This window comes from Aspergillus sclerotioniger, assembly GCF_003184525.1.
Source record: "Aspergillus sclerotioniger CBS 115572 chromosome Unknown BO94scaffold_1, whole genome shotgun sequence".
In the NCBI taxonomy this organism is placed as follows: Eukaryota; Fungi; Ascomycota; class Eurotiomycetes; order Eurotiales; family Aspergillaceae; genus Aspergillus; species Aspergillus sclerotioniger.
In genome coordinates this window covers 1,420,206-1,439,211 of record NW_020290991.1, presented here as the reverse complement: position 1 = coordinate 1,439,211, position 19,006 = coordinate 1,420,206, and the positions used below count along the sequence as shown (strand labels likewise).

Sequence of the window (19,006 nt, the reverse complement as noted above, 5' to 3'; positions counted from 1 at the left end):
CACTCGCTGGGCAGGTAGCTGTTGCTAGGGATCGGGCTTGGGCTTGGTGTAGGGCAATGACAATCGAGGGATCTAACAGTCGCTGGTCCAGTTGCTGCAGGGCTCGTGGTATACGTGTCGCTCGGGATGTCACAGGGCTTGCCGCAAGGGTTCGGGTATCATGTCGCTGGGGGTGTGGGATTGGTGAGGCTGTCAGTTCGCGGGTCCATCTTTATCCTTCTCGCCGGCTTGGTTGCTTTCGGAGGCGGAATCTGCTACAACTGCTTCGGTGACGGGGCCATGGTAAAAGCGCTTGCCGCTGATGAACCAGTACACCAGGGCAAACAGCAAGACAAATACCAAGAACACACAGGCGTAGTTCATCTGAGATGGTCAGCCAAGAGAGCACAGGATGCAACAGATATCACTTACGTTGTCAGGAGTGACGGGGCGCTCCGTAGGCAGAACGAAGATAATGCTGACAAACAGTGTCCACAGACAGGCCCAGGCGTTGACCGCGTTGCTGAAGATGCCCATATGCCAGGGTCCGGGCTTGAACTTGCCAAACACGAGCTTACACAGAACAGGAATGCAGTAACTCCAGTCGAGGGCAATGGAGCAAAGGGTAAAAACGGCGTCGACTGCAGTGTATGAACCAAGAGCAATCAGGTTGATCGCAATGCAGAAAACCACCGAAATCCACACGGCATACAGGGGCGTTCCAGTGTAGGGGGATACCTTGACCCAGACGTTGGAAAAGGGCAGCATGCGGTCACGAGAGAAGGCAAAGACGGTTCGACCCAGCGACTGCATGGCCGTGAAGCAAACGAATTTGATAATGATCAGGGCGGAAATTGTGAAGAAGATTGCACCACCCTTGCCAAGGCTGTTGTAGAAGATCTGTGCAACTGGCTGCTCCATTGAAGAGTTGAGGATCTCGGTGGGGTTGCCCATGCAGAAGCACAGAACGATGTTGAACAAGAATCCAGCGAGATACGTAAACAGCATAGCCAGAGAAATCGCCCACGGGGCCTTGATCTCGGGGTTGCTGATTTCCTCGGTGATGTGCGCCGTAGCATCGTAGTCCGTCATGGTCCAGCTAACAGATAGGAAACCAAACAGAAAACTGAACCCAATGGGCTTCCAACCCGTCGTCGCCTCGACATGAGTGAAGACGTACGAAGCATCATGCTTATCGTCAGTCATGACAAGAAGGGCAATCGAACACGCGACAAGAATGCAGACGTGGAAGATGACATAGAACTTGGTCATCTTCTCCATCCAGTATGTCGACAGCGAATTGACCAGGCCGGTGAGGACAGTCAAAGCAGCCATCACACCCACCGTCGTACTGGTCTTGATCTCGTAATCGGGGCCCTTGCACATGGCAACAATGGCGAGGAGCATCTGCGCTCCACCATACTCCGACGAGGCAACACCGCATATTTGGCCGAGGAAATTTAACCAACCAGTCACCCTGCACAACATCAGTATTCATTGGTGACAAGATAGGAACGAGAGTGGATGTATGTACCAACTGATCGAAGGAACCCAATCGTGCGGAGCGAGTCTCGAAATTGTAAAGTACCTGAAACCAGTCAGTCATTAGTCATTCCTAACGATCGGGACACTCACAAGCCTCCAGAGGTCGGATAGGCGGACACAAGCTCAGCGACCGAGCACTGCATTGGGTTCGTCAGTCGTCTGTACCATCAATGCGAATGTTACATTGAATCACCCACCGCGATACACATGCAGCCGGCACCCGAGATCAGCCAACACCAAACCACCGCACTACTTCCTCCCGCTTCGAGAGGATATGACATGGTGGTCATGACTGTCGAAAACAGACCACTGATACTGACGGCGAACGAAAAGGTGGACAGGTAACCGAATTCTCGCTTGAAGACAGGCTTGTAGCCGAACTCTGCAACGAGCTGGGCATCGGCTTGATTCGATCCTGCGAGACGGGACTTTTCGAGCTCGGCCGGATCAGCCATGGCCGGATGGGCGGCGGCTTTGATGTCTGCCATAATTGCTGGACTGTTACGCACAGTGAGGGGACAGATGAGCGAGGGGTGAAGACGAGCAAAAAGAGAGGGCAAAATCTTTTTCTTAAGAGGAAAAAGATTTTAGCATCCTTGCGCGCAGTGAGACAAAATTCGGCCTAAGATAGAAGCGGTATAGTGACACCACGGCAGGACAATTATCAAGTTGCGCGTCGGTGGGACGAACGATCAAGAAGCTCAGTGGCTGCAGTCGTGGAAATTACCACTATGGGGCCCGTATTCCTGTCCCGGCCGTGCTCTACTCCATGGGACTGGAGTACGGAGAATCAAGGGGAAGTGGGCTCCGGTGGATCATCATGACATGCTGTCAGCCTTTCCTAGGCCTTCCGCGGGACTGCTTTTCTACACCCAGTTTAGTGGGAATACCGGAGGCTCGCTAACTGCCCCGTCCACGCCGGCGTTCTTTTCCCAGAGGCTACTGTCGCCTATCGCCGGCTTTGATTGGTTTGGCCGATTCAGCCACGACGCCACGTGGAACTTTCGGCGCTGTTGATGTCATGGGAGGGGAGGGATCTCGGCTAACATGCCTAGTCAGTCGAGGGGCACAACTGTTGGGGCTTGCAGATAGGTTGTGCTCGACGTTGAGAAGAATTGCAGAGGTGTTCTCCAACAATAACCCCGGTGAGAATGGGAGGAAGCCGGAGGACGAGCTAAGGTTGCATTCCCTGATTCCCAGGGCAATTGGTGGGGGCCACCGGCTTACTTAACGGCTTATCTTGCAGGTTACAACCCGACAGCCATTGGCGGATTGCCCGATAGCAGTGCGTCTTGGCTGCAGCCACGGGAAGGCTTGTCTCACAGCGATAAGCCAGTCACTGAGTTGACGATGGGCTGTTCGTCCAGACTGCTGCTCATTACTCACACGTGCGAGGGTGCCTGAACAGGCAAGGTTTTCCAGGGATGCAAGCCGGTATCGGCCGATCGACCATCCGCGACTTTTGGCGTTGAAGTATCTTTGCACGAGTTGACACTATCCTAACACGGGATGGCTCATGCCAAAAGTACCACTGGCAACAGGAAAAGCGCACTTGATCTGGAAATGGCCGAGTTCATCTCACGATTGGAGCGGAGCTTATCTTGGTCCTGCCGTGTGCGATCGGACCTCGGACCCTCTCGAGAGCTAGTCAGTTGGCGATAAGGTGATAACAACCCACTTGGGGCCAATGTCATTATCGGCTTTCCCAATCACCGTGTCGAAATAGACTGATAAGCTGCAGCTATTTTCTTAAAGAAGCATCGCTATGACTTGAATATGGATCTAGCGCCGTCTTTATGGCGCCGTGGAGGCGGTCCGGCGACCCCGAGGAGTCGGCCGGGAGAGCTTCCGGAATGGAGTTGTCGCTCTGAATTAGTGTATTGATTGATAGATGATCAGATGATTAGACTATCAGTCAGGGATGCTGGGGATATGATAGCATGATGATTAATCTCCTGACGATTGATGACTTGCGGTGGTTGATAAGACAAGATGGGGTGGAGACTGGAAGAACAACCGGAGACCATGGCGAAACACGCCTCGATCACCTGATGCAACTTGACAAACTGTTCAAACTCATATCTACCTCACATACAGGTGCTCTGTCCAGGGATTACTCTGATGATATCATGTCGGATTCTTCCAGGTGAAGGGTATATACTCAACCCCTACAGCAGCTGCAACCGCTTCGCAACCCAACAAGCGACCGATACAAATGCAAGCATACATCCCACAATCGAAAAGAACCACGCCAGGTTGTGAGTATCGTCTTGCCCCGGAACCTGCACATTCATGCCAAACAACCCCGTCACCATATTCAACGGTACAAAGATGGTCGCCAGAACTGTCACCTTGCTGAGCACCGCGTTGATATCAAAGCTCAATCGGATGTTGTTCACACTCAGCTGCGCCAGGAAATTCGACTGCGACCGTCCCACAATCTCATCGAAGTGCGACAGGCTGGTCAACGTGGTCACCAGGTGATCCTGCACATCGCCCAGGTAGACGATGAGATCACCGTCCGGGAACATCGGGTTCCTATTCTTCGCCTGACAACGCTTGACGAAGCCGTTCAGGACATCGTATTTCCCGCTCAGACAGCGGGTGAGCTGGGTGATGTTCTTGCGGAGGCTATCCACTTGGGGGATGAGCGATTTGACGTCGTCGACTCGTACGATGAAAACTTGGTCTTCGATGGCGTCGGCTTCGCGCTCTGCGGCGCGCATATACGGCTCGAAGCTGTCAATAATGTCGTCGCTTATTGTGGCTTAGTTAGTAAACTGGGGAATGGGAGTGTAGTGACATACATCAAAGCGTAGCAGATCCAGTCACTCGATACCATTTGCGTGTCTTGGGTCCTGCGGATCCTGTCCCGGACATGGGATATATGGCCACGTCCACTGGGCGAGAAAGTTACCGTGGCATTTTTGAACACCAGTATGTAGAACCCCGTGGAGCCGGGAATAGACGATGATGATTTAGTTATTCGCGAACTATCGTTATCGTTGCTAGAAAGCAGGGTCTGAAAAGAGATCAGATAGTAGTTCCGAAACGCTTCGATCTTCTCACGGGACTCCCGGGTCGCAATGTCCTCTGCTGTCAGAGGATGAAAAGACAGCGCCTGACAGACGGTGGCGACCTCCTCCTCAGTAGCATCACAGATGTCAATCCACCAAGTGTCATTTTCTGATCCTTTGGTGTCGGAGGACTGGGCAGATTGGTTAAGGAGAAGCCCATCCCATGTGGAGGAAGTGACGACCTTCTGGGTTCGACAGGAAAAGTGGGAGAAACGCGGAGTTTCCCCGGATGGCATGGTGAGATCCAGCTTGCACCGGCAAAGAGCTCAGGGGTCGGATAAAGAATTCATTCAAGAAAGACACATCAAAAAGCCGGACAAGCGCAAAAAAGAAACAAATTCAGCCCATCCTACGATAGTAACGCTCGGATTGAACAAGCACAACGTCAAGAGCGGACACGGTTGCATCCGTAGAATGTGGAGTCAAGAGAGCAGAAAAAGTGCACAGCCTAGCTTTCAGAAGAAGGAAAAGGAGAAAGAACATCCACGTTGCAGGCCGGGGTCAAGTGATATTTCACAGATTTCCGCAACAGCCTTGTAGGGCTGAAGGGCCTGTCCCGCCCGAGCAGCCAATGGTGGAGCCCATGCAGCCAGTCAGTGTTCGACTCTTGCGCAAACTGACCCAGTCCAGGGTTCTGGTTGGTCCGCTGATGAGGACCCCATGGGTACTTTCGGAATTTCGGAAGAGAGGATTTGGTAGGATCGGCGCATTCAGGCAGCCTTTGCGACCGGCCTGCCTGAAGGGGATTAGACGATACTATCTAAAGAATTAACGCCATTGGAAGGTCAGAATATTTACCCCGTCCGAGTGGTGTGGCTCGGAGAAAACCCGTTTCGTATGACGATACCAGGCTGCTACCTTGGCAATGGCGCAGCTGTCGAATATAACCAGGAGACATTGCTTTCCACCTGGAAGCACGTCTATCCTCATGTTTGAAACCTATTTGGAATTCCTGGTTGCTGCTGGAAGCTATATATTATACCAATATGTCCGCCACTATCGTGTAAGCTGCAGCACATCATTCAAATACGGCAGCCGAGCTGACCGTTGAAACAGATCAACCCTGACGGTCGTGTGGAGATACGCCTGGTTCATTGCGCTTCGTCCATTGGCTGTCCTCATGCTGACGGGGGCTGCCGTCTCCCTTGTTCGATCCGGGCTGTCAATTTGCAAGGATATCCCTTCCATGGCCTATGAGATGTGAGTACTGGCTCCTTTTCTCCTTGATTAACTCTGACCAGATCGGCAGATTTATGTGGTTCACGTCGTAGGGTGTATCTCACATCTGTACTTGTCTGTATTGGTACTGGAGTCTTGTGTTGGCATTTATTCTCTTAACTGCATGGTGGCGTAGCGAGGTCTTGCATTTTATAATCATTCCGCCCACTCGTACTCAAATCCACCAAATCCTATTCCTTCAAACCCTCGCATAAAAGTTGAGGCGTATTTCTCAATCGTAGGTGAACGTACCATGTTCGACAGCATATCTGCACCATCATCATCATGATGCTCGTGAAAGCCGTCCAAAGTTTAGGTCCTCTGTCAACGGTCGTTTTCTCTGGAAACAAAACACATCGAGCTTCCACATGGAGCTGTAGAGATATTTAAACAAACGCTAGCCTATGAGCTTCTTTATGTTGTCCGAGAAAACAATCAAAAAGACCGAAACTCGATTTGGTGGTTCTTGTTATATCTCATAGATACATGATATAAAGTGGGGTAATGGCCTAAAAGCCCAAGATAATAATGCCCATTTCACATGACCCAAACGCCCATACCGACAGTGAATATATATCCGGTACTGAAGGACAGGATCCTCAGCAAAACAACCACGTGCCTTACAACCCGAACTATCGGTGCCATATCACTATGGTACAGCAAACATATTCCACATAATTCATAAAATGCCTTTAAGACTACGTATTGTAGAAAATATGAGCTACAATCAAGGCAAACTGGATAATTCGCCGACCAATCAGAGGTATTTCGTCACACTTATCCACTTTTTCAATCCGACCAATCAAAATCTCCCGGTTGTAGGGTGCCTTGCAGCCTGAGGCGGGACGATTCTTTGAGGACGGCGGTTGCGCCCGTCAAAGCACTCAACATCCGTCTGCTCCAATGGATAACCTCATCTTCCCCGAACACGATCGCGTCTTTTTAGAACCCCATCTGCCACCCAAAGATGGAGATGGCGAATCCAAGTCGAGATCTCTCCCCTTCACCACCCTCACGTTTGCCACCTCCCTCGACTCATCATTGGCTCTCTCCCCCGGCACCCGGACGGTCCTGTCCGGGCCGCAGTCAAAAGCCATGACGCATTATCTCCGCTCCCGCCATGACGCCATCCTCATCGGCGTAGGCACCGCCGTGGCCGATAACCCGGGCCTGAACTGTCGAGTGGCGGGGGTGGGTGGCTACGGTAGCGAGGGTCTGGCCGGCCAGCCACGACCCATCATCATCGACCCCTCCGCGCGATGGGAATTTACAGCGGAGTCGAAGATCTTCGAGCTCGCTCGGAATGGGCGTGGACGAGCGCCGTTTATCATCACCGCTGCGGATACGGTTCCTCTGTCGGCTCAAAAGGAGGTCCTTGAACAACACGGCGGGAAGTTTATTGCGCTCCCGGTGGGGACTACCGCCGATGGAACGCATCGTATTGACTGGACCGCGCTGCTGGAGTGTCTTGTGCATGAGGGATTGAAGAGCGTCATGATTGAGGGAGGGGGTTCCATCATCAATTCGCTGCTTGAGCCCAGCTACCAGTCTTTGATTGATTCGGTGATTGTTACTATTGCCCCGACTTGGCTGGGACAGGGAGGAGTGGTGGTCTCTCCGCAGAGGAGGGTCGAGAATGGGGTGGTGGTTCCGGCCTCACGGTTGACGGGGGTCAAATGGTATCCGTTTGGGGAGGATGTGGTTCTTTGTGGGAGGATTAAAGGGTCTGCTTAAAGATGTTCTTTGTGGCTTTGGACAAAGCAAAGTTTTGGACAGAACAATGGGCCTGGTCAGTCCATAAAGATCCAAGGACAATAATACGGTAACCAGTTTGCGACTAGGGCGTGGCCAGAGGTTTCGTCTGCATTGATGCCGGCTGGCTCGATTGCTGGGTTCCTTGAGCGGAACAGTCCGAGGAAGGTATACCTGGGGTGATGTGAGGGCCAGGTCAAATGCATGAAATTTCAATCATACCGTGGTTTTAGGAGTATAGTGCCGATGCAGCGCGGTAGTTGCTATTCTCAAAGCGGAGCTTCGTAGCCATGACAAACCAGGATGGCAGACAAGTACCGGGGCTTTGACGGAAGTTGCATGATTCTTCCTTAAACAAGGAATTTGACACAATCAACACAGGCAACATGCCACAAAGGACTTCTTTGTTGACCCCCGAAATAATTAAATCATGATCCCGTTGAGAGGCATTCTTTAAATACTCAGCCGGTAACCCCCCGTCAGACTGACATTGAGGGAAATCCCAAGTCATGACTGTCTGCGACACTGCAACTATGGCTTTGGAGCTCCCCGATGAGATCTGGGTCAGCGTCTTTGATTACCTCGAGCCAAAGAGTGTCGCCAATCTTTCCTTAACCTCGTTTAGGTGGCACAAACTCTCCCGGGCACACTTATACCGAGAGCTCCACTGGCACTGGGGCAGTATTCCCCGCTATAGAATTGCGCAACATATGATAACCTTATTCCGCTACCCACATCTCCTGAAGTACGTTCAGGAAGTGGAGATTTACTCGAAGGAGAGCAGGCTTGGGGCCAACCATTCTCACGTTATAAGCTGGCCCAAGGAGCAACTGGACTATAAGCTTCTGAAGAGAGCTCTTTTGGATACCGTGAAGGGTACAGGCGTTCCAGACCAACGGGCATGGCAGGAAGCAATCGAAAATAAAGATCCATACGCTTATGTGGCTCTTCTTCTGCCCAATCCCCCAAATCTCAGGTCTCTCAAGCTCGACTACTCCTTTGTGGCCATGGGTGGGTGGCCGGGCCTGATGCTTACCCACCTCACCTCTAGTCAAATTGTCGACTCGCGCTTTGAGGGCGCATTCAACCGTCTCGAAGTACTCGACTATGGATCGAACGTGCCGGATTTGATTTACGACCACTTTAAGAGGGACCTTAACTTATTGCCAGATCCGCGTCCAGAGGAGTTCCTCGGACTCTTCCGGCTAAAGGGCCTCAAGCACCTTGGCGTCTGGCTACGATGGTCAAATGTTATGTTTGAAGCCTCCCCAGGGACACACTGGAACTTGGCGCAACTCCAAACTCTGGTCCTAGTCCGGTCCAGAATGGGCGAAGCCGCTGTTCCAAAGATTCTACAGCTGACGAAAAGCCTCCGCAGCCTCCACTTAGGTCTCGTGTATCGAAATGACGATCTAGTCTTCGATAATCCGGTTCAATATGTGCGGGATGGCTTGATGATGCTGATAGGTCAACTCGAACATCTATCAATCGACTTCCACTACCCTTCAAGATTTGATGGGGACTATGGGACTGCCGACGAATGGCAAAAACGGTTCGACCACTTGCATGCATTCTTGAAATCTTTCACTAAACTGAAAACGCTCGAGTTACCGATAGAGATGCTTTTGGGCTTCAAAGATCTGAGTCAGCAGAACATGTCCGGGCTCTTGCCGAAAAGTCTAGAGAAGCTCGCACTGCGGGATGACCTCATGGCCCTTGTCCCTGAGTCCTTTGATAGCACCGAGTTCGGAGAATGGAAGGAGAATAGCATGTTCGAATGTGTGCAGAGGTTTCTTAAACTGCCCGATCAGGCATTACAGGTTCCTCATTTGAAGCAGATCGTCATCCGGTTAGGTAAAGGATATGGCCCTTTGCTCTTCCAGCATTTCGAGATAGAGCTGCTCTCATGCACTGAATTGACCAAAGATTACGGTATACTGGTGCAAGGCCGGGCTGGCCACATGACACCAGGATACTGGACAAATCACGCTTTGAGGGATATCGATGAAGAAGCCGGTGATTATGATAAGAATGGCTGGGATGAGTTCTATTGTGTGGGATCGTCTACTCACACTCCTCGTTGGTTTGACCTCTTCGGATGTTCTTGATCAGGAGAAGCTTTTTTATATGGTGTACTAGAGTTTAGAACAGTTTCTCGAGGTCTTCAAAAGGTGCTCTAAAAGTCTTCCATATTCCCAGCCCAGTAAAGGAAAAATGCACACACGCGCAGGATTCCATCAGTCTTAGACAGCAGTAATCTCCTTGGCGTGTATATTCAGCAGTCGTGCATTACTTCCACCTACTCTCTTCCATCTGAAGCCATCGCACTTACAGAAAAATTACTATCTCACGAGAATTATCATTCCTAAACCCCACTGTTCCAATAACATCATACCCCTTCAAACCCACTCAGGCGTAGCCTCGTGTTCGATAGCATAGTTCCGTACCCAGCCTTCCCTCCTCTGCCCTTCTCCTACCTACCGAACCCAGCATCTTATAGCCATTCTACATGCACTTCCCGGCAGCCTTCCGAGAAACGTGCCCAATCCAACTACAGAAAATTATTAAAAACCAAATAACACGCTCAACATATACATACGCGTGTATTCCCAACCTGCACAGGGTTTCTCTTCTATACGAGGACACCTCCCGCGTGGCACCCAATCCCGAGGCTGAGCAATCCCACCTGACATACCATGCAGCCTCATGTCATCAACGAGGCTGAGATCAGAGGTATAATAACCCTGTCTCACCCCTTGACCGATCTACTTTACCTCATTCACCTTTCGTACTAATATCATAAACAATCCTCGGATCGGTTACAGTGTATATCCACCCATTTTCCACCTCCAAGATCATCAAGATAAAACATATTACACCCTACCTATCTACCAAACAACACATATAAATACCCACCATCTACCGAGAAAAAAAATAAGAAAGGGAGAGATGTGCTTCACATCCTCCACCAACGAACCCGTTACGCCGGCACGTCCGCGAACATACACCCCCTCTTCAACTTCCCGACCGGGACAAGGACAGACAACATCGGGATATAATGGGTCAAGAAGACGAAGGGGAAGAGGACGAAATTATGGATATTCTGGTCCTGGGGGAGCTGCTTGTGGGGGTGGTGGCGGTGGTGGAGGATGCGGTGGAGGAGGCGGCGGAGGGGGAGGCGGGTGTGGTGGAGGAGGAGGGGGGAGCTGAACATGTTTGCTCATTGGCGTCTATTTGCGTTTAGTGAAGAGTATACCTGAGCGGGGAAAGGGTTGTTGTTGATTGAGAATAGATGGATATTGTTTGTTTTGAGCGGGTAAATACGGTAGGGACGGGGGAATGATTGAACTTGATGGGAGTTTTGGTCAAGTCTGACTTCAAGTAACATGATTCATTGCACGAAGAGGCAAAAGACGCACTTCACAGTGTATGACGCAGAGTAGAGGATGATGTGAGCACCTGACATGAAGAACCTTAAGAGTTGAGGCTGTGGAGGAATGAGGTGAGATTCAATGCTGTGGGCGGAGCATCTCGGAAGTCGGAATTCACATTCTACACAATATTCATGGCCGGAAGGTCGGGTTTTGACATGACGCTGTTTGTACAGAGCACTGTACTGCCAAAGCTGAGCCACTTAGTCATGAATATGATTATCTCGCAGAAAACGAGGAGACCAAGTCACCAGGTATCTATCTAATCAATTTTCTTGAATACACAGACTACCTGATAGGTCTCTGCTGGTTCTCGGAATACAGGACAACACAACTACCCGGCAAATATCCGTCGCTTTCCGGAATACCCGCCAATATCCTGTCCCTGATCCTTTACCAACCTCTCCGATATTAAGTACAAGCAATACCGATAATCCTTGGCTACTAAATCATGCTGCAATTGGACAGGAGAGCAGCAACACGCCCTCCCAATGACATCTCGGAACGCAGCTCGGAACCGCCCTGAGCCCCGCCGGCTTAGCTTATCGATAAAAGAAATCCAGCTCCTCTCTTCTCTTCTTCTTCTTCCTCCCACTTTCCACTTCCTCCTCAAACTCGACCTCAATCCCTTCTCAATCCCCTCAATTCTCTCCCCTACACAGGGACCACCGTTCCAATGGACCGCGAACAATTCCGCGCCGCGGCCTACTCGGCCATCGACGAGAGTCCGTCCCCCCCATTCCCCCTCCCCACCATTTCCCCATCACCAACCTAACAACCCCCGCAGTCATAACCTACAACGACACTCTCCCCTCCCAACGCGTCCTCCCCACCGTCGAACCCGGCTACCTCCGCCCTCTAATCCCCTCCTCTCCCCCCGAAGACCCCGAACCATGGTCCGCCATCCAATCCGACATCGAAACCAAGATCAAACCCGGCATCACCCATTGGCAACACCCCAACTTCATGGCCTTCTTCCCGGCCGGCGTCACCTACCCCAGCATCCTGGGTGAAATGTACAGCGCCGCATTCACCGCCCCGGCCTTCAACTGGCTCTGTTCCCCAGCCTGCACCGAACTCGAAACCATCGTCATGGACTGGCTCGCCCAAGCCCTCGCCCTCCCCGAGTGCTTCCTCAGCACATCCTCGAACCGCGGCGGCGGCGTCATCCAAGTCACTGCCTCTGACACAGTCGCGACAATGATGATTGCTGCGCGCGAGCGGCGCGTCACGGAACTTGTTCTCGCTGAGGGTCTCAAGCCAGACACGGTCGAATACGAAGATCGGATGATGGACATCCGACCGAGGTTGGTCGCCCTGGCGAGTAACCAGGCGCATAGTAGTACGGCTAAGGCTGCGTTGTTGGCTGGGACTCGGTTCCGGAGCGTGCAGGCCCGATTGGAAGATAATTTGGAGATGACCGGGGAACGGTTACGGGAGGTGTTGGAGCAGGCAGATCGGGATGGATTGACGCCGTACTTCATTACCCTGGGTATGGGAACGACGAACTCATGTGCGCTGGATCGGTTCACGGAGATTAAGGCCGTGTTGGCGGAGAAGGAACATTGGAAGAGGATTTGGGTGCATATTGATGCGGCGTATGCGGGGGCCGCGTTGGTGGCGGATGAGTGGCAGTATATTGCGAAGGAGTTTGCGGAGGGAGTGGATAGTTTTAATGTCAATATGCATAAGTGGTTGTTGGTTAACTTTGATGCCAGGTTTGTGGGACCCCTCCCCCCCCCTCCACTGGCTTCCTGACAATTGAAAAAGTAACTAACGACTATGATGGATGATAGCTGCCTCTTCATCCGCAACCGCGAAGATCTCACCAACGCCCTAGACATAACCCCCGCCTATCTCCGCAACCACTACTCCGACTCCGGCAAAGTAACCGACTACCGCAACTGGTCCATGTCCCTTGGCCGACGATTCCGCGCCCTCAAGATCTGGTTCGTCATGCGCAGCTACGGTCTCAGCGGCATGAAAGCCTACATCCGCAAAACGATCGGACTCGGCGAAACATTCGCCAATCTAGTGCGTAGTCGCACCGATCTCTTCGAGATCATCACCAAACCCGCATTCGCGTTGACCGTGTTCCGGGTGAAGAGTCCCAAGTCTGCGATCGCGGAAGGAGGAGTCGCGCAGCCAGACGAAGCATCGAACGAGTTAACCAAGGAAGTCTACGAATTGGTCAACTCCCGAGGCGAGATCTTTATTACTTCGACGGTGGTGGCGGGCGTGTATGCTATTCGGGTGGTGAGTGCCAATCCGGCGGCTGAGGAGAAGTATATCCGGAGGGCATTTGAGATTTTGGTGGAGACGGCGGAGGAGGTTATTAAACGGGGGAATTAGAGATTGGGTGTATAGTATAGGATTTGTTTGGGTTGTCTAGACGGTACTTACGGTGTTGGGATCTAGATAGAGTTGGTTTTGTAGAATATGAAGATACGATATAATTTGTTGAACATTAGGATGCTAAGGAAGGAGAATTATACCTTAGTGGATGTACCACGTATACCTATTACCTCAAACCAAGGGAGGAATGAAAACCAGATGATATCATATATGTATGAATGAAAAAGAGGTGAACGGATAAGCAGGAAAGTCTGCACAATTTCCCAGTGGCTTAAAGCACATCACCAGCTACTTAAGGCTAGATGAAACCCCAGTAGGACAAAGTGATCAATCCACCAAGTTACAAAAATGACTGCTAGTGTTTCATTCATAGCACAGAGCATACAATCAGCAAGAAAACTAACAACATCACATTCCCAGATAGAATACAGGGTATGACTATGTAAAGCCAGTAAATGAGAAATTGGGGGGGTGGGGGCTAAGTACATGACCCGCCAGGATGAATCACACACACACACGCACACATAATCATCAGACATGGCTAGGCAAGGAGACACTGATCAATCCGCCAAGTCGCAAAATAACTACTCGTGATTTATTTATAGCACAGAACATATAATCAGGAAGAAAAGTAAACAATATTATTCCCAGATAGAAGACAGAGTAGGCCAGACCAGACCAGACCACGCATTAGACAAACTGCGGTAGGATAAGCCGCAACAGCGATTGCCTGTAATCCGTAGCAGGGAAAATGGTACCAACTCAATTCTATGCTATGGTAATATTTCATGTATGTAACAGTGAGCTACGGACTAGTGTACTTGAGCATATAGCTGGTCGTTGAGAGGACTAGTCGTGTTTTTTTTTTTTTTCTTTGATCAACGGCCTCGGATCTGCGCTTGGAGCATGGTATTCATCTGGAAGTGTGTATATCTAAGTATATAAAAGGAAAGGAAGGAAAGGAAAGGAAAGGAAAAAGACAAGATGCTTTAACAGACCATTCATGCGGCACCAACATGCTCCGGACCATGTATAGCCAAGTCAACCCGTGAACGCCGGTTGCTCTAATAATAGTCACAGTCATTAAATGTACCAGCATTGCACTATCATTGCCCAATCATTGCTAGGACGGTTGATAGCAGCAGGTCATTAAATGCACAATCATTGCACAGTCATTGCCAGGACCATTGCTATATAAACCTGGTCCCTTTCCTTCTCACATTCGTGAACATGGACCTTCCTACATCCCACTTCTGTCTTTCTTGAAAGCATCTATCTGTCTGCGTATCGATACATCAGAAAAATGTTTGACAAACTACCCAACTAAAACAGTTTCCTGGGGGACATCAGGCTCGATGAGAGTGATCTCCTGCCCGTTGCATCATCTGACATAGGGGAGTACTCTGATATTCACGACAGTTATATCAGCGATTCAGAGCCGCTCGCCGGCGCATCTCTCCTCAAAGGATTTGATGCAGACCATGTCTATAAACTGGCCAAAGATGGAGATGTGATGTTCGTTATCACGACCAAGGATCCTCCCACTCGGATCCGGGTGTCGTCCGAGGTGCTGATGCAAAAGTCCCATTTCTATGCGGCGCTATTGGGGCCGCATTTTCGAGAAGGCGGGATACTTCGAGAAACTGGCCGGTTCACAAAAACGTATGACAATATTAACCCTGCGGCATGAAAATAATGCACGGCTTAGCCTGGGAGGTCCCCGATCGCATGGATATCGAACTTCTCAAATACATTGCGGTCATAGTTGACACTTTCTGTCTTTTTGAAGTCGTTAAAGATTTTGTGGAAAGGTGGATAAAGAACGCATGGCAAGGGAACATTCCGACGCCACCCAGTCAAGATCTCGTAGACTGGGTGCCGTATGTCGCGTGGGTCTTTCGCCGATCTCCAGAATTCCAGCATGCAACTCGTTCCATCATTATGGAGCAGAGCGTAACTTTTAACCCCAAGCACGCCTATACCCCAGAAGAGCTGCACGTCGCCATGTGCAAAGTCCGGCGTCATCTTCTTTCTAGGATGAGACGTTGTATACGAGACCATCTCAAAGAGCTGGACGATGCGCATCACGACCCTGTGCCTGAAGGACGATGCCCATGTCCGCATAGCTTCATGCGAGAATGGAAGCGTGTTCTTCAAGTGGCCCGCTATCCACATCAGCACAAACTCTCCCCAGCCTCGATGCTCACGATGATCTATGAGATCGTAGGGAAGTTTGACATAGTGGTGGGATATAGTATCCCTGTATGCAGGGTAAATATCCACAGGGTCCTGGAGGCCTGTCGACAAGAGATGCGATACTGTCAAGGCATCAACTTCAATGGCCACCCCGTTCGATGCCCAGATCCACCACCAGAGATGGACTTCCGGGCAATTAACTGGCCCTACAACGCTTGGGTGGGGAAAGAGGGTTCGAGAACCGGCAAGCGAGATATCTGGAAACACCAGAGACGTCTGCTTGCTTCTACAGCAGCGACGCCGGGGTATGGAAGGGACCCAAACGTGGACTGGCGTTTGCTTCGTTTGGTTCTTCCCCGCACCTGACTGACTGACTGACTCGTGTCAGCATGACCGGTTCCCCTCTTTCCTCTTTCCTCTTCCCTCTTCCCTCTTCTTTGCTTCCTTGCATCCCCCCTCAACAAAGACACCACTATGCCTCTTGCCAAAGCTATCATTGATGATATCGTCCTGGCTGAATCTTCCGCCTGGGAAACGGTCGAGGGCAATGTCTATGTAAGTCCGCCATCTGGTAGACTGGCATGCCACTGACAGCTCAGTTTCCTCCCTCGGCCATTCGGGATCCCTCACTTCTGGTGCCGACAGACCTGGCAACCTTTTGTCCGTGGAAAGGAGACGCTTCGTATTATTCTCTCATGATTGGTAGTGAGTGTCCCATTCTAGAGAATAGAGTCATCCTGCTCGGGCGGAGATGGACAACGCAAGCGTGGCTAACACGTCGATCCAGACAAGACGGTTCCTAACGCAGCCTGGTATTATCCCAACCCATATGCCGCTGCCAGCAACATTAAGGATCACGTCGCTTTCTGTGCGTCCTATCCCCCAGCTATTATGTATCGGATAACAGGCTAATGACGCACCATGTTAGACACAAACAAGGTTAATGTCACGATCGAATAAGGGATCTGGGCAATGTGCTTTTCTATCATGTTTCTCTAATGACATTCCAGATTTTGCTTCCGAGCCCTCCACATTTCCTTCAAAGACCTTTTCGTAGATTTGTGTAAGAGTGTTCTACACCTTCCTCGTGATGCAGCTTGGCGTAGGCCTAGCAGCCGACCAGAGGTCCCGAGCACCGCTTATGAACATTGCATCATCCACGAGGCAGATCAGGGTCGGTCAACTCATTCAGCAACTCTGTCCAATCTGCCGCCTCCAGGGTGAGATCATTCCCAGTGTTGAGCATTTCCGACCAGATATCCTCCAACTGCTTACCGCCGATGCTGTCAAAAGTAGCCGCTGGGAGCTCTGGCGCGTCATCATTCAATGCAGCCGTCGAGTCGGCAAGGAAAGCCTGTGAAGTACCTTGGAGAGAAGGAGCTGCTTCTATTGCACTATTTGACGGGTTTTCTCCCCGCGGAACTAAAGAGTGCTTCCAATGCTTTTGGAGGACGCTCATCATCCCGTTGATTCCCTCTCTTACCAGAGAAGACGACTCTTGCGCCTTGCTCAGCATGCGACAGGCATCAAGCACTTCTTCCTTCCGCTTCTCGGCCAGAATATCATCCCAATTGAAACAAACATCTAACAACAGGATCACGGCGGCCGCGAACACATGATGCATCACAGACCAGACCACAGAGTTGGGAGGAGTATGGTTTGGTTCGTTTCCGTCCATGATCCGCTTGATTTCGAGCACCTTACGGGCGGACTGGAGGCAGATGACATGGGAATAAGAATACGCCGGTTCGCGAGCCCCCCGAATGAAAAAGTCTCGATGCAGACGACACAACCGGGAATAGAAGCCCTGCTGCAGGAGACAGCACTGCCATGCAATGGTCGGACGCTCTTCGTAGACGGAAGCAAACCGTCGTCTGGAAGCTGCATCGAGACGAAAAAATTCAGGGATTTCCGCGAGCGCTTCATGGAATTTTCGGTCCAGCTCCAGGATTTTGTCATAGCTTATCTCCAAACCATGTAGATGCTCATATGAAGTTGCATCTACTACATCCCGACTGACGAAAGCCAGCTTGAGACGTTGGAGAAAAAACGACATATCGGTTGGCGTCGAGCTTGGCAGCGTGACCACTCCATGCGTTCCAATCGCATCGTCATCGATGTTAGTAGGTTTGTTGACGTTCATGTGTTCTGGATGTATGAGATATGTCCATTCTTGAGGACCGGTAAGAAATCCCATTAGCCTGTGCAGAGTCAGTCATAAGCTATATGGAGAGGTTGGCGATCTTACCAATCGTAGGACGCCAGATCCCACCAGAGACGTCTCTTCAATTCCAGCTCTACTGCATCGTATGTACTCCCATCCCTTTCGTTCCGAAAACTTGGCGAGTCGACGCAATGAAGCATGAGACTTTTTGCCTGACTCACAATTGCACCGTGAACAAAGAGACCATTGACTAATGAAGGAATCTTCCAGTTAGAGACATTGTGCATCACGACCATGGTGGCCTGTAGGCCCTCCAATGTTGGTGATGCAGTGTAGTGGCTCTGGATTAAGGCTGCTCCTGTCAAGTAGACAAATTCCTGGCTACGGGCTTCCGCATCACCGGGAGCCTCCAAAGCCATCTGTAGACAGAGAGAACTGGCCAGAATGCTGAACAGCAGCGCCAGGTGGTTGAGCTCCACGGGCGAACCGTTGTCGATACAGTGGTAGATTCCATTCATAAGGCCCTCGACGCGTTTCGGAATTAAAATATGATAAAGGTAGTCCACATAGTGGTGATAATATCGGAAGAGGCCCAATGCCTCTGCCTTTGTGGGAAGAAACGAGACCAGGTTGACTGATGCTGGATTCTCATCGATGGCGGAGCGGCTCATGTATGGCATTGAAAGCAGTGGCTTTGGACCGGCCTCTAGATTCACGCTGGAGCTGCGTCTTCTCGCCGGATCACCCAGCCCATCTCGAAGCCATTTCGGGGTTGCTGTTGAGACCCGTTCAGCCAGGTGGATATTTTCCAGCCAGTCTGCGGTCCGTAGTGACTCTCTATTGTATGGAGCCGATGGGCTTGCGTGAGGCCGAGAGGACCTGTCCGTAGTCACCACTGGGCTATCAAGATTTGGGTGCATGCCACGTTCTACGACAGCTGGGGGCCTAGGTTGCGGCGCCCTCGCGATTGCTGGTCTGCCATAAATGCAGTCCAATTGGCGCGCCAAGCAACTGCTGCATGGCTGTTGACGGTCGCATTTGATCTTCTTGAGGCGGCAAGACTCGCACGACACGGGGTCTTGTCTGGGGGTGCGTTTGGGGAACCTGGAGGAATCGAGCAAATGTGAGTTCACTTTCCGCTTCATGGCGCGGATCAATCAGGAGGGTCCCAATCTTAGCGGACAAACAGAAGCAAGCAAGAGGGGATGTTGTTGTCAGGAGCGAAAGGCGGATTCTCCAGCCGGCGCCAAGCACGGCCCCCTCGGACTCTCCGCGGACTCTCCGGGCCG

At 51.1% G+C, this 19,006-nt stretch overlaps 9 protein-coding genes across 9 annotated transcripts; 6 read left to right on the top strand and 3 right to left on the bottom strand.

Annotated features, from left to right (window-relative positions):
• Positions 1-192: 192 nt before the first annotated feature.
• On the bottom strand, positions 193-1,979 carry BO94DRAFT_454426 (amino acid transporter; the record flags this gene model as incomplete). Its single annotated transcript, XM_025607608.1, has 5 exons — positions 193-363; positions 412-1,456; positions 1,514-1,567; positions 1,615-1,661; positions 1,722-1,979. 5 exons carry the CDS (start codon positions 1,977-1,979, stop codon positions 193-195), a joined length of 1,575 nt encoding a protein of 524 aa, XP_025473413.1.
• Positions 1,980-3,389: 1,410 nt separating this feature from the next.
• On the bottom strand, positions 3,390-5,079 carry BO94DRAFT_530032 (magnesium transporter CorA family protein). The gene is made up of 2 exons (XM_025610588.1): positions 4,332-5,079; positions 3,390-4,281 (listed from the first exon to the last, which is right to left on the bottom strand). Exons 1-2 carry the CDS (start codon positions 4,835-4,837, stop codon positions 3,693-3,695), a joined length of 1,095 nt encoding a protein of 364 aa, XP_025473412.1. The 5' UTR covers positions 4,838-5,079; the 3' UTR covers positions 3,390-3,692.
• A 432-nt stretch (positions 5,080-5,511) lies between these two features.
• On the top strand, positions 5,512-6,029 carry BO94DRAFT_530030 (uncharacterized protein). The gene is made up of 3 exons (XM_025610587.1): positions 5,512-5,604; positions 5,658-5,801; positions 5,851-6,029. Exons 1-3 carry the CDS (start codon positions 5,588-5,590, stop codon positions 5,870-5,872), a joined length of 183 nt encoding a protein of 60 aa, XP_025473411.1. The 5' UTR covers positions 5,512-5,587; the 3' UTR covers positions 5,873-6,029.
• Positions 6,030-6,714: 685 nt separating this feature from the next.
• BO94DRAFT_530029 (RibD family protein) lies at positions 6,715-8,004 on the top strand. The gene has a single exon (XM_025610586.1). The coding sequence runs from the start codon at positions 6,723-6,725 to the stop codon at positions 7,551-7,553; it is 831 nt and encodes a 276-aa protein (XP_025473410.1). The 5' UTR covers positions 6,715-6,722; the 3' UTR covers positions 7,554-8,004.
• Positions 8,005-8,104: 100 nt separating this feature from the next.
• On the top strand, positions 8,105-9,679 carry BO94DRAFT_619740 (F-box protein; the record flags this gene model as incomplete). The annotated part of the gene is made up of 1 exon (XM_025616883.1): positions 8,105-9,679. One exon carries the CDS (start codon positions 8,105-8,107, stop codon positions 9,677-9,679), a length of 1,575 nt encoding a protein of 524 aa, XP_025473409.1.
• Positions 9,680-11,606: 1,927 nt separating this feature from the next.
• Positions 11,607-13,465, top strand: BO94DRAFT_619739 (putative aromatic-L-amino-acid decarboxylase). Its single transcript, XM_025616882.1, has 3 exons — positions 11,607-11,727; positions 11,790-12,720; positions 12,799-13,465. The coding sequence occupies exons 1-3, from the start codon at positions 11,679-11,681 to the stop codon at positions 13,352-13,354; spliced, it is 1,536 nt and encodes a 511-aa protein (XP_025473408.1). The 5' UTR covers positions 11,607-11,678; the 3' UTR covers positions 13,355-13,465.
• Positions 13,466-14,589: 1,124 nt separating this feature from the next.
• BO94DRAFT_592565 (uncharacterized protein) lies at positions 14,590-16,366 on the top strand. The gene has a single exon (XM_025616149.1). It carries the CDS (start codon positions 15,044-15,046, stop codon positions 15,917-15,919), a length of 876 nt encoding a protein of 291 aa, XP_025473407.1. The 5' UTR covers positions 14,590-15,043; the 3' UTR covers positions 15,920-16,366.
• BO94DRAFT_619738 (DUF427 domain-containing protein) lies at positions 16,005-16,768 on the top strand. The gene is made up of 4 exons (XM_025616881.1): positions 16,005-16,108; positions 16,153-16,258; positions 16,341-16,421; positions 16,482-16,768. Exons 1-4 carry the CDS (start codon positions 16,028-16,030, stop codon positions 16,511-16,513), a joined length of 300 nt encoding a protein of 99 aa, XP_025473406.1. The 5' UTR covers positions 16,005-16,027; the 3' UTR covers positions 16,514-16,768.
• Positions 16,489-18,891, bottom strand: BO94DRAFT_570916 (Zn(II)2Cys6 transcription factor). The gene is made up of 2 exons (XM_025614846.1): positions 17,802-18,891; positions 16,489-17,754 (listed from the first exon to the last, which is right to left on the bottom strand). The coding sequence occupies exons 1-2, from the start codon at positions 18,860-18,862 to the stop codon at positions 16,707-16,709; spliced, it is 2,109 nt and encodes a 702-aa protein (XP_025473405.1). The 5' UTR covers positions 18,863-18,891; the 3' UTR covers positions 16,489-16,706.
• Positions 18,892-19,006: the final 115 nt, after the last annotated feature.

Bases quoted from the DNA above. Each gene is read 5' to 3' on its own strand.
- BO94DRAFT_530032 (XM_025610588.1), bottom strand. From the start codon at position 4,837: ATGCCATCCGGGGAAACTCCGCGTTTCTCCCACTTTTCCTGTCGAACC. The intron at 4,282-4,331 runs GTATGTCACTAC...AGCCACAATAAG, and splicing joins TGGATCTGCTACGCTTTGAT to CGACGACATTATTGACAGCT.
- BO94DRAFT_530029 (XM_025610586.1), top strand. From the start codon at position 6,723: ATGGATAACCTCATCTTCCCCGAACACGATCGCGTCTTTTTAGAACCC.
- BO94DRAFT_619739 (XM_025616882.1), top strand. From the start codon at position 11,679: ATGGACCGCGAACAATTCCGCGCCGCGGCCTACTCGGCCATCGACGAG. The intron at 11,728-11,789 runs GTCCGTCCCCCC...CAACCCCCGCAG, and splicing joins CTACTCGGCCATCGACGAGA to TCATAACCTACAACGACACT. The intron at 12,721-12,798 runs GTTTGTGGGACC...GATGGATGATAG, and splicing joins TTGGTTAACTTTGATGCCAG to CTGCCTCTTCATCCGCAACC.
- BO94DRAFT_530030 (XM_025610587.1), top strand. The intron at 5,802-5,850 runs GTGAGTACTGGC...CCAGATCGGCAG, and splicing joins CCTTCCATGGCCTATGAGAT to ATTTATGTGGTTCACGTCGT.
- BO94DRAFT_570916 (XM_025614846.1), bottom strand. From the start codon at position 18,862: ATGAAGCGGAAAGTGAACTCACATTTGCTCGATTCCTCCAGGTTCCCC. The intron at 17,755-17,801 runs GTAAGATCGCCA...GACTCTGCACAG, and splicing joins GATCTGGCGTCCTACGATTG to GCTAATGGGATTTCTTACCG.
- BO94DRAFT_592565 (XM_025616149.1), top strand. From the start codon at position 15,044: ATGAAAATAATGCACGGCTTAGCCTGGGAGGTCCCCGATCGCATGGAT.
- BO94DRAFT_619738 (XM_025616881.1), top strand. From the start codon at position 16,028: ATGCCTCTTGCCAAAGCTATCATTGATGATATCGTCCTGGCTGAATCT. The intron at 16,109-16,152 runs GTAAGTCCGCCA...CTGACAGCTCAG, and splicing joins CGGTCGAGGGCAATGTCTAT to TTTCCTCCCTCGGCCATTCG. The intron at 16,259-16,340 runs GTGAGTGTCCCA...ACGTCGATCCAG, and splicing joins TTATTCTCTCATGATTGGTA to ACAAGACGGTTCCTAACGCA.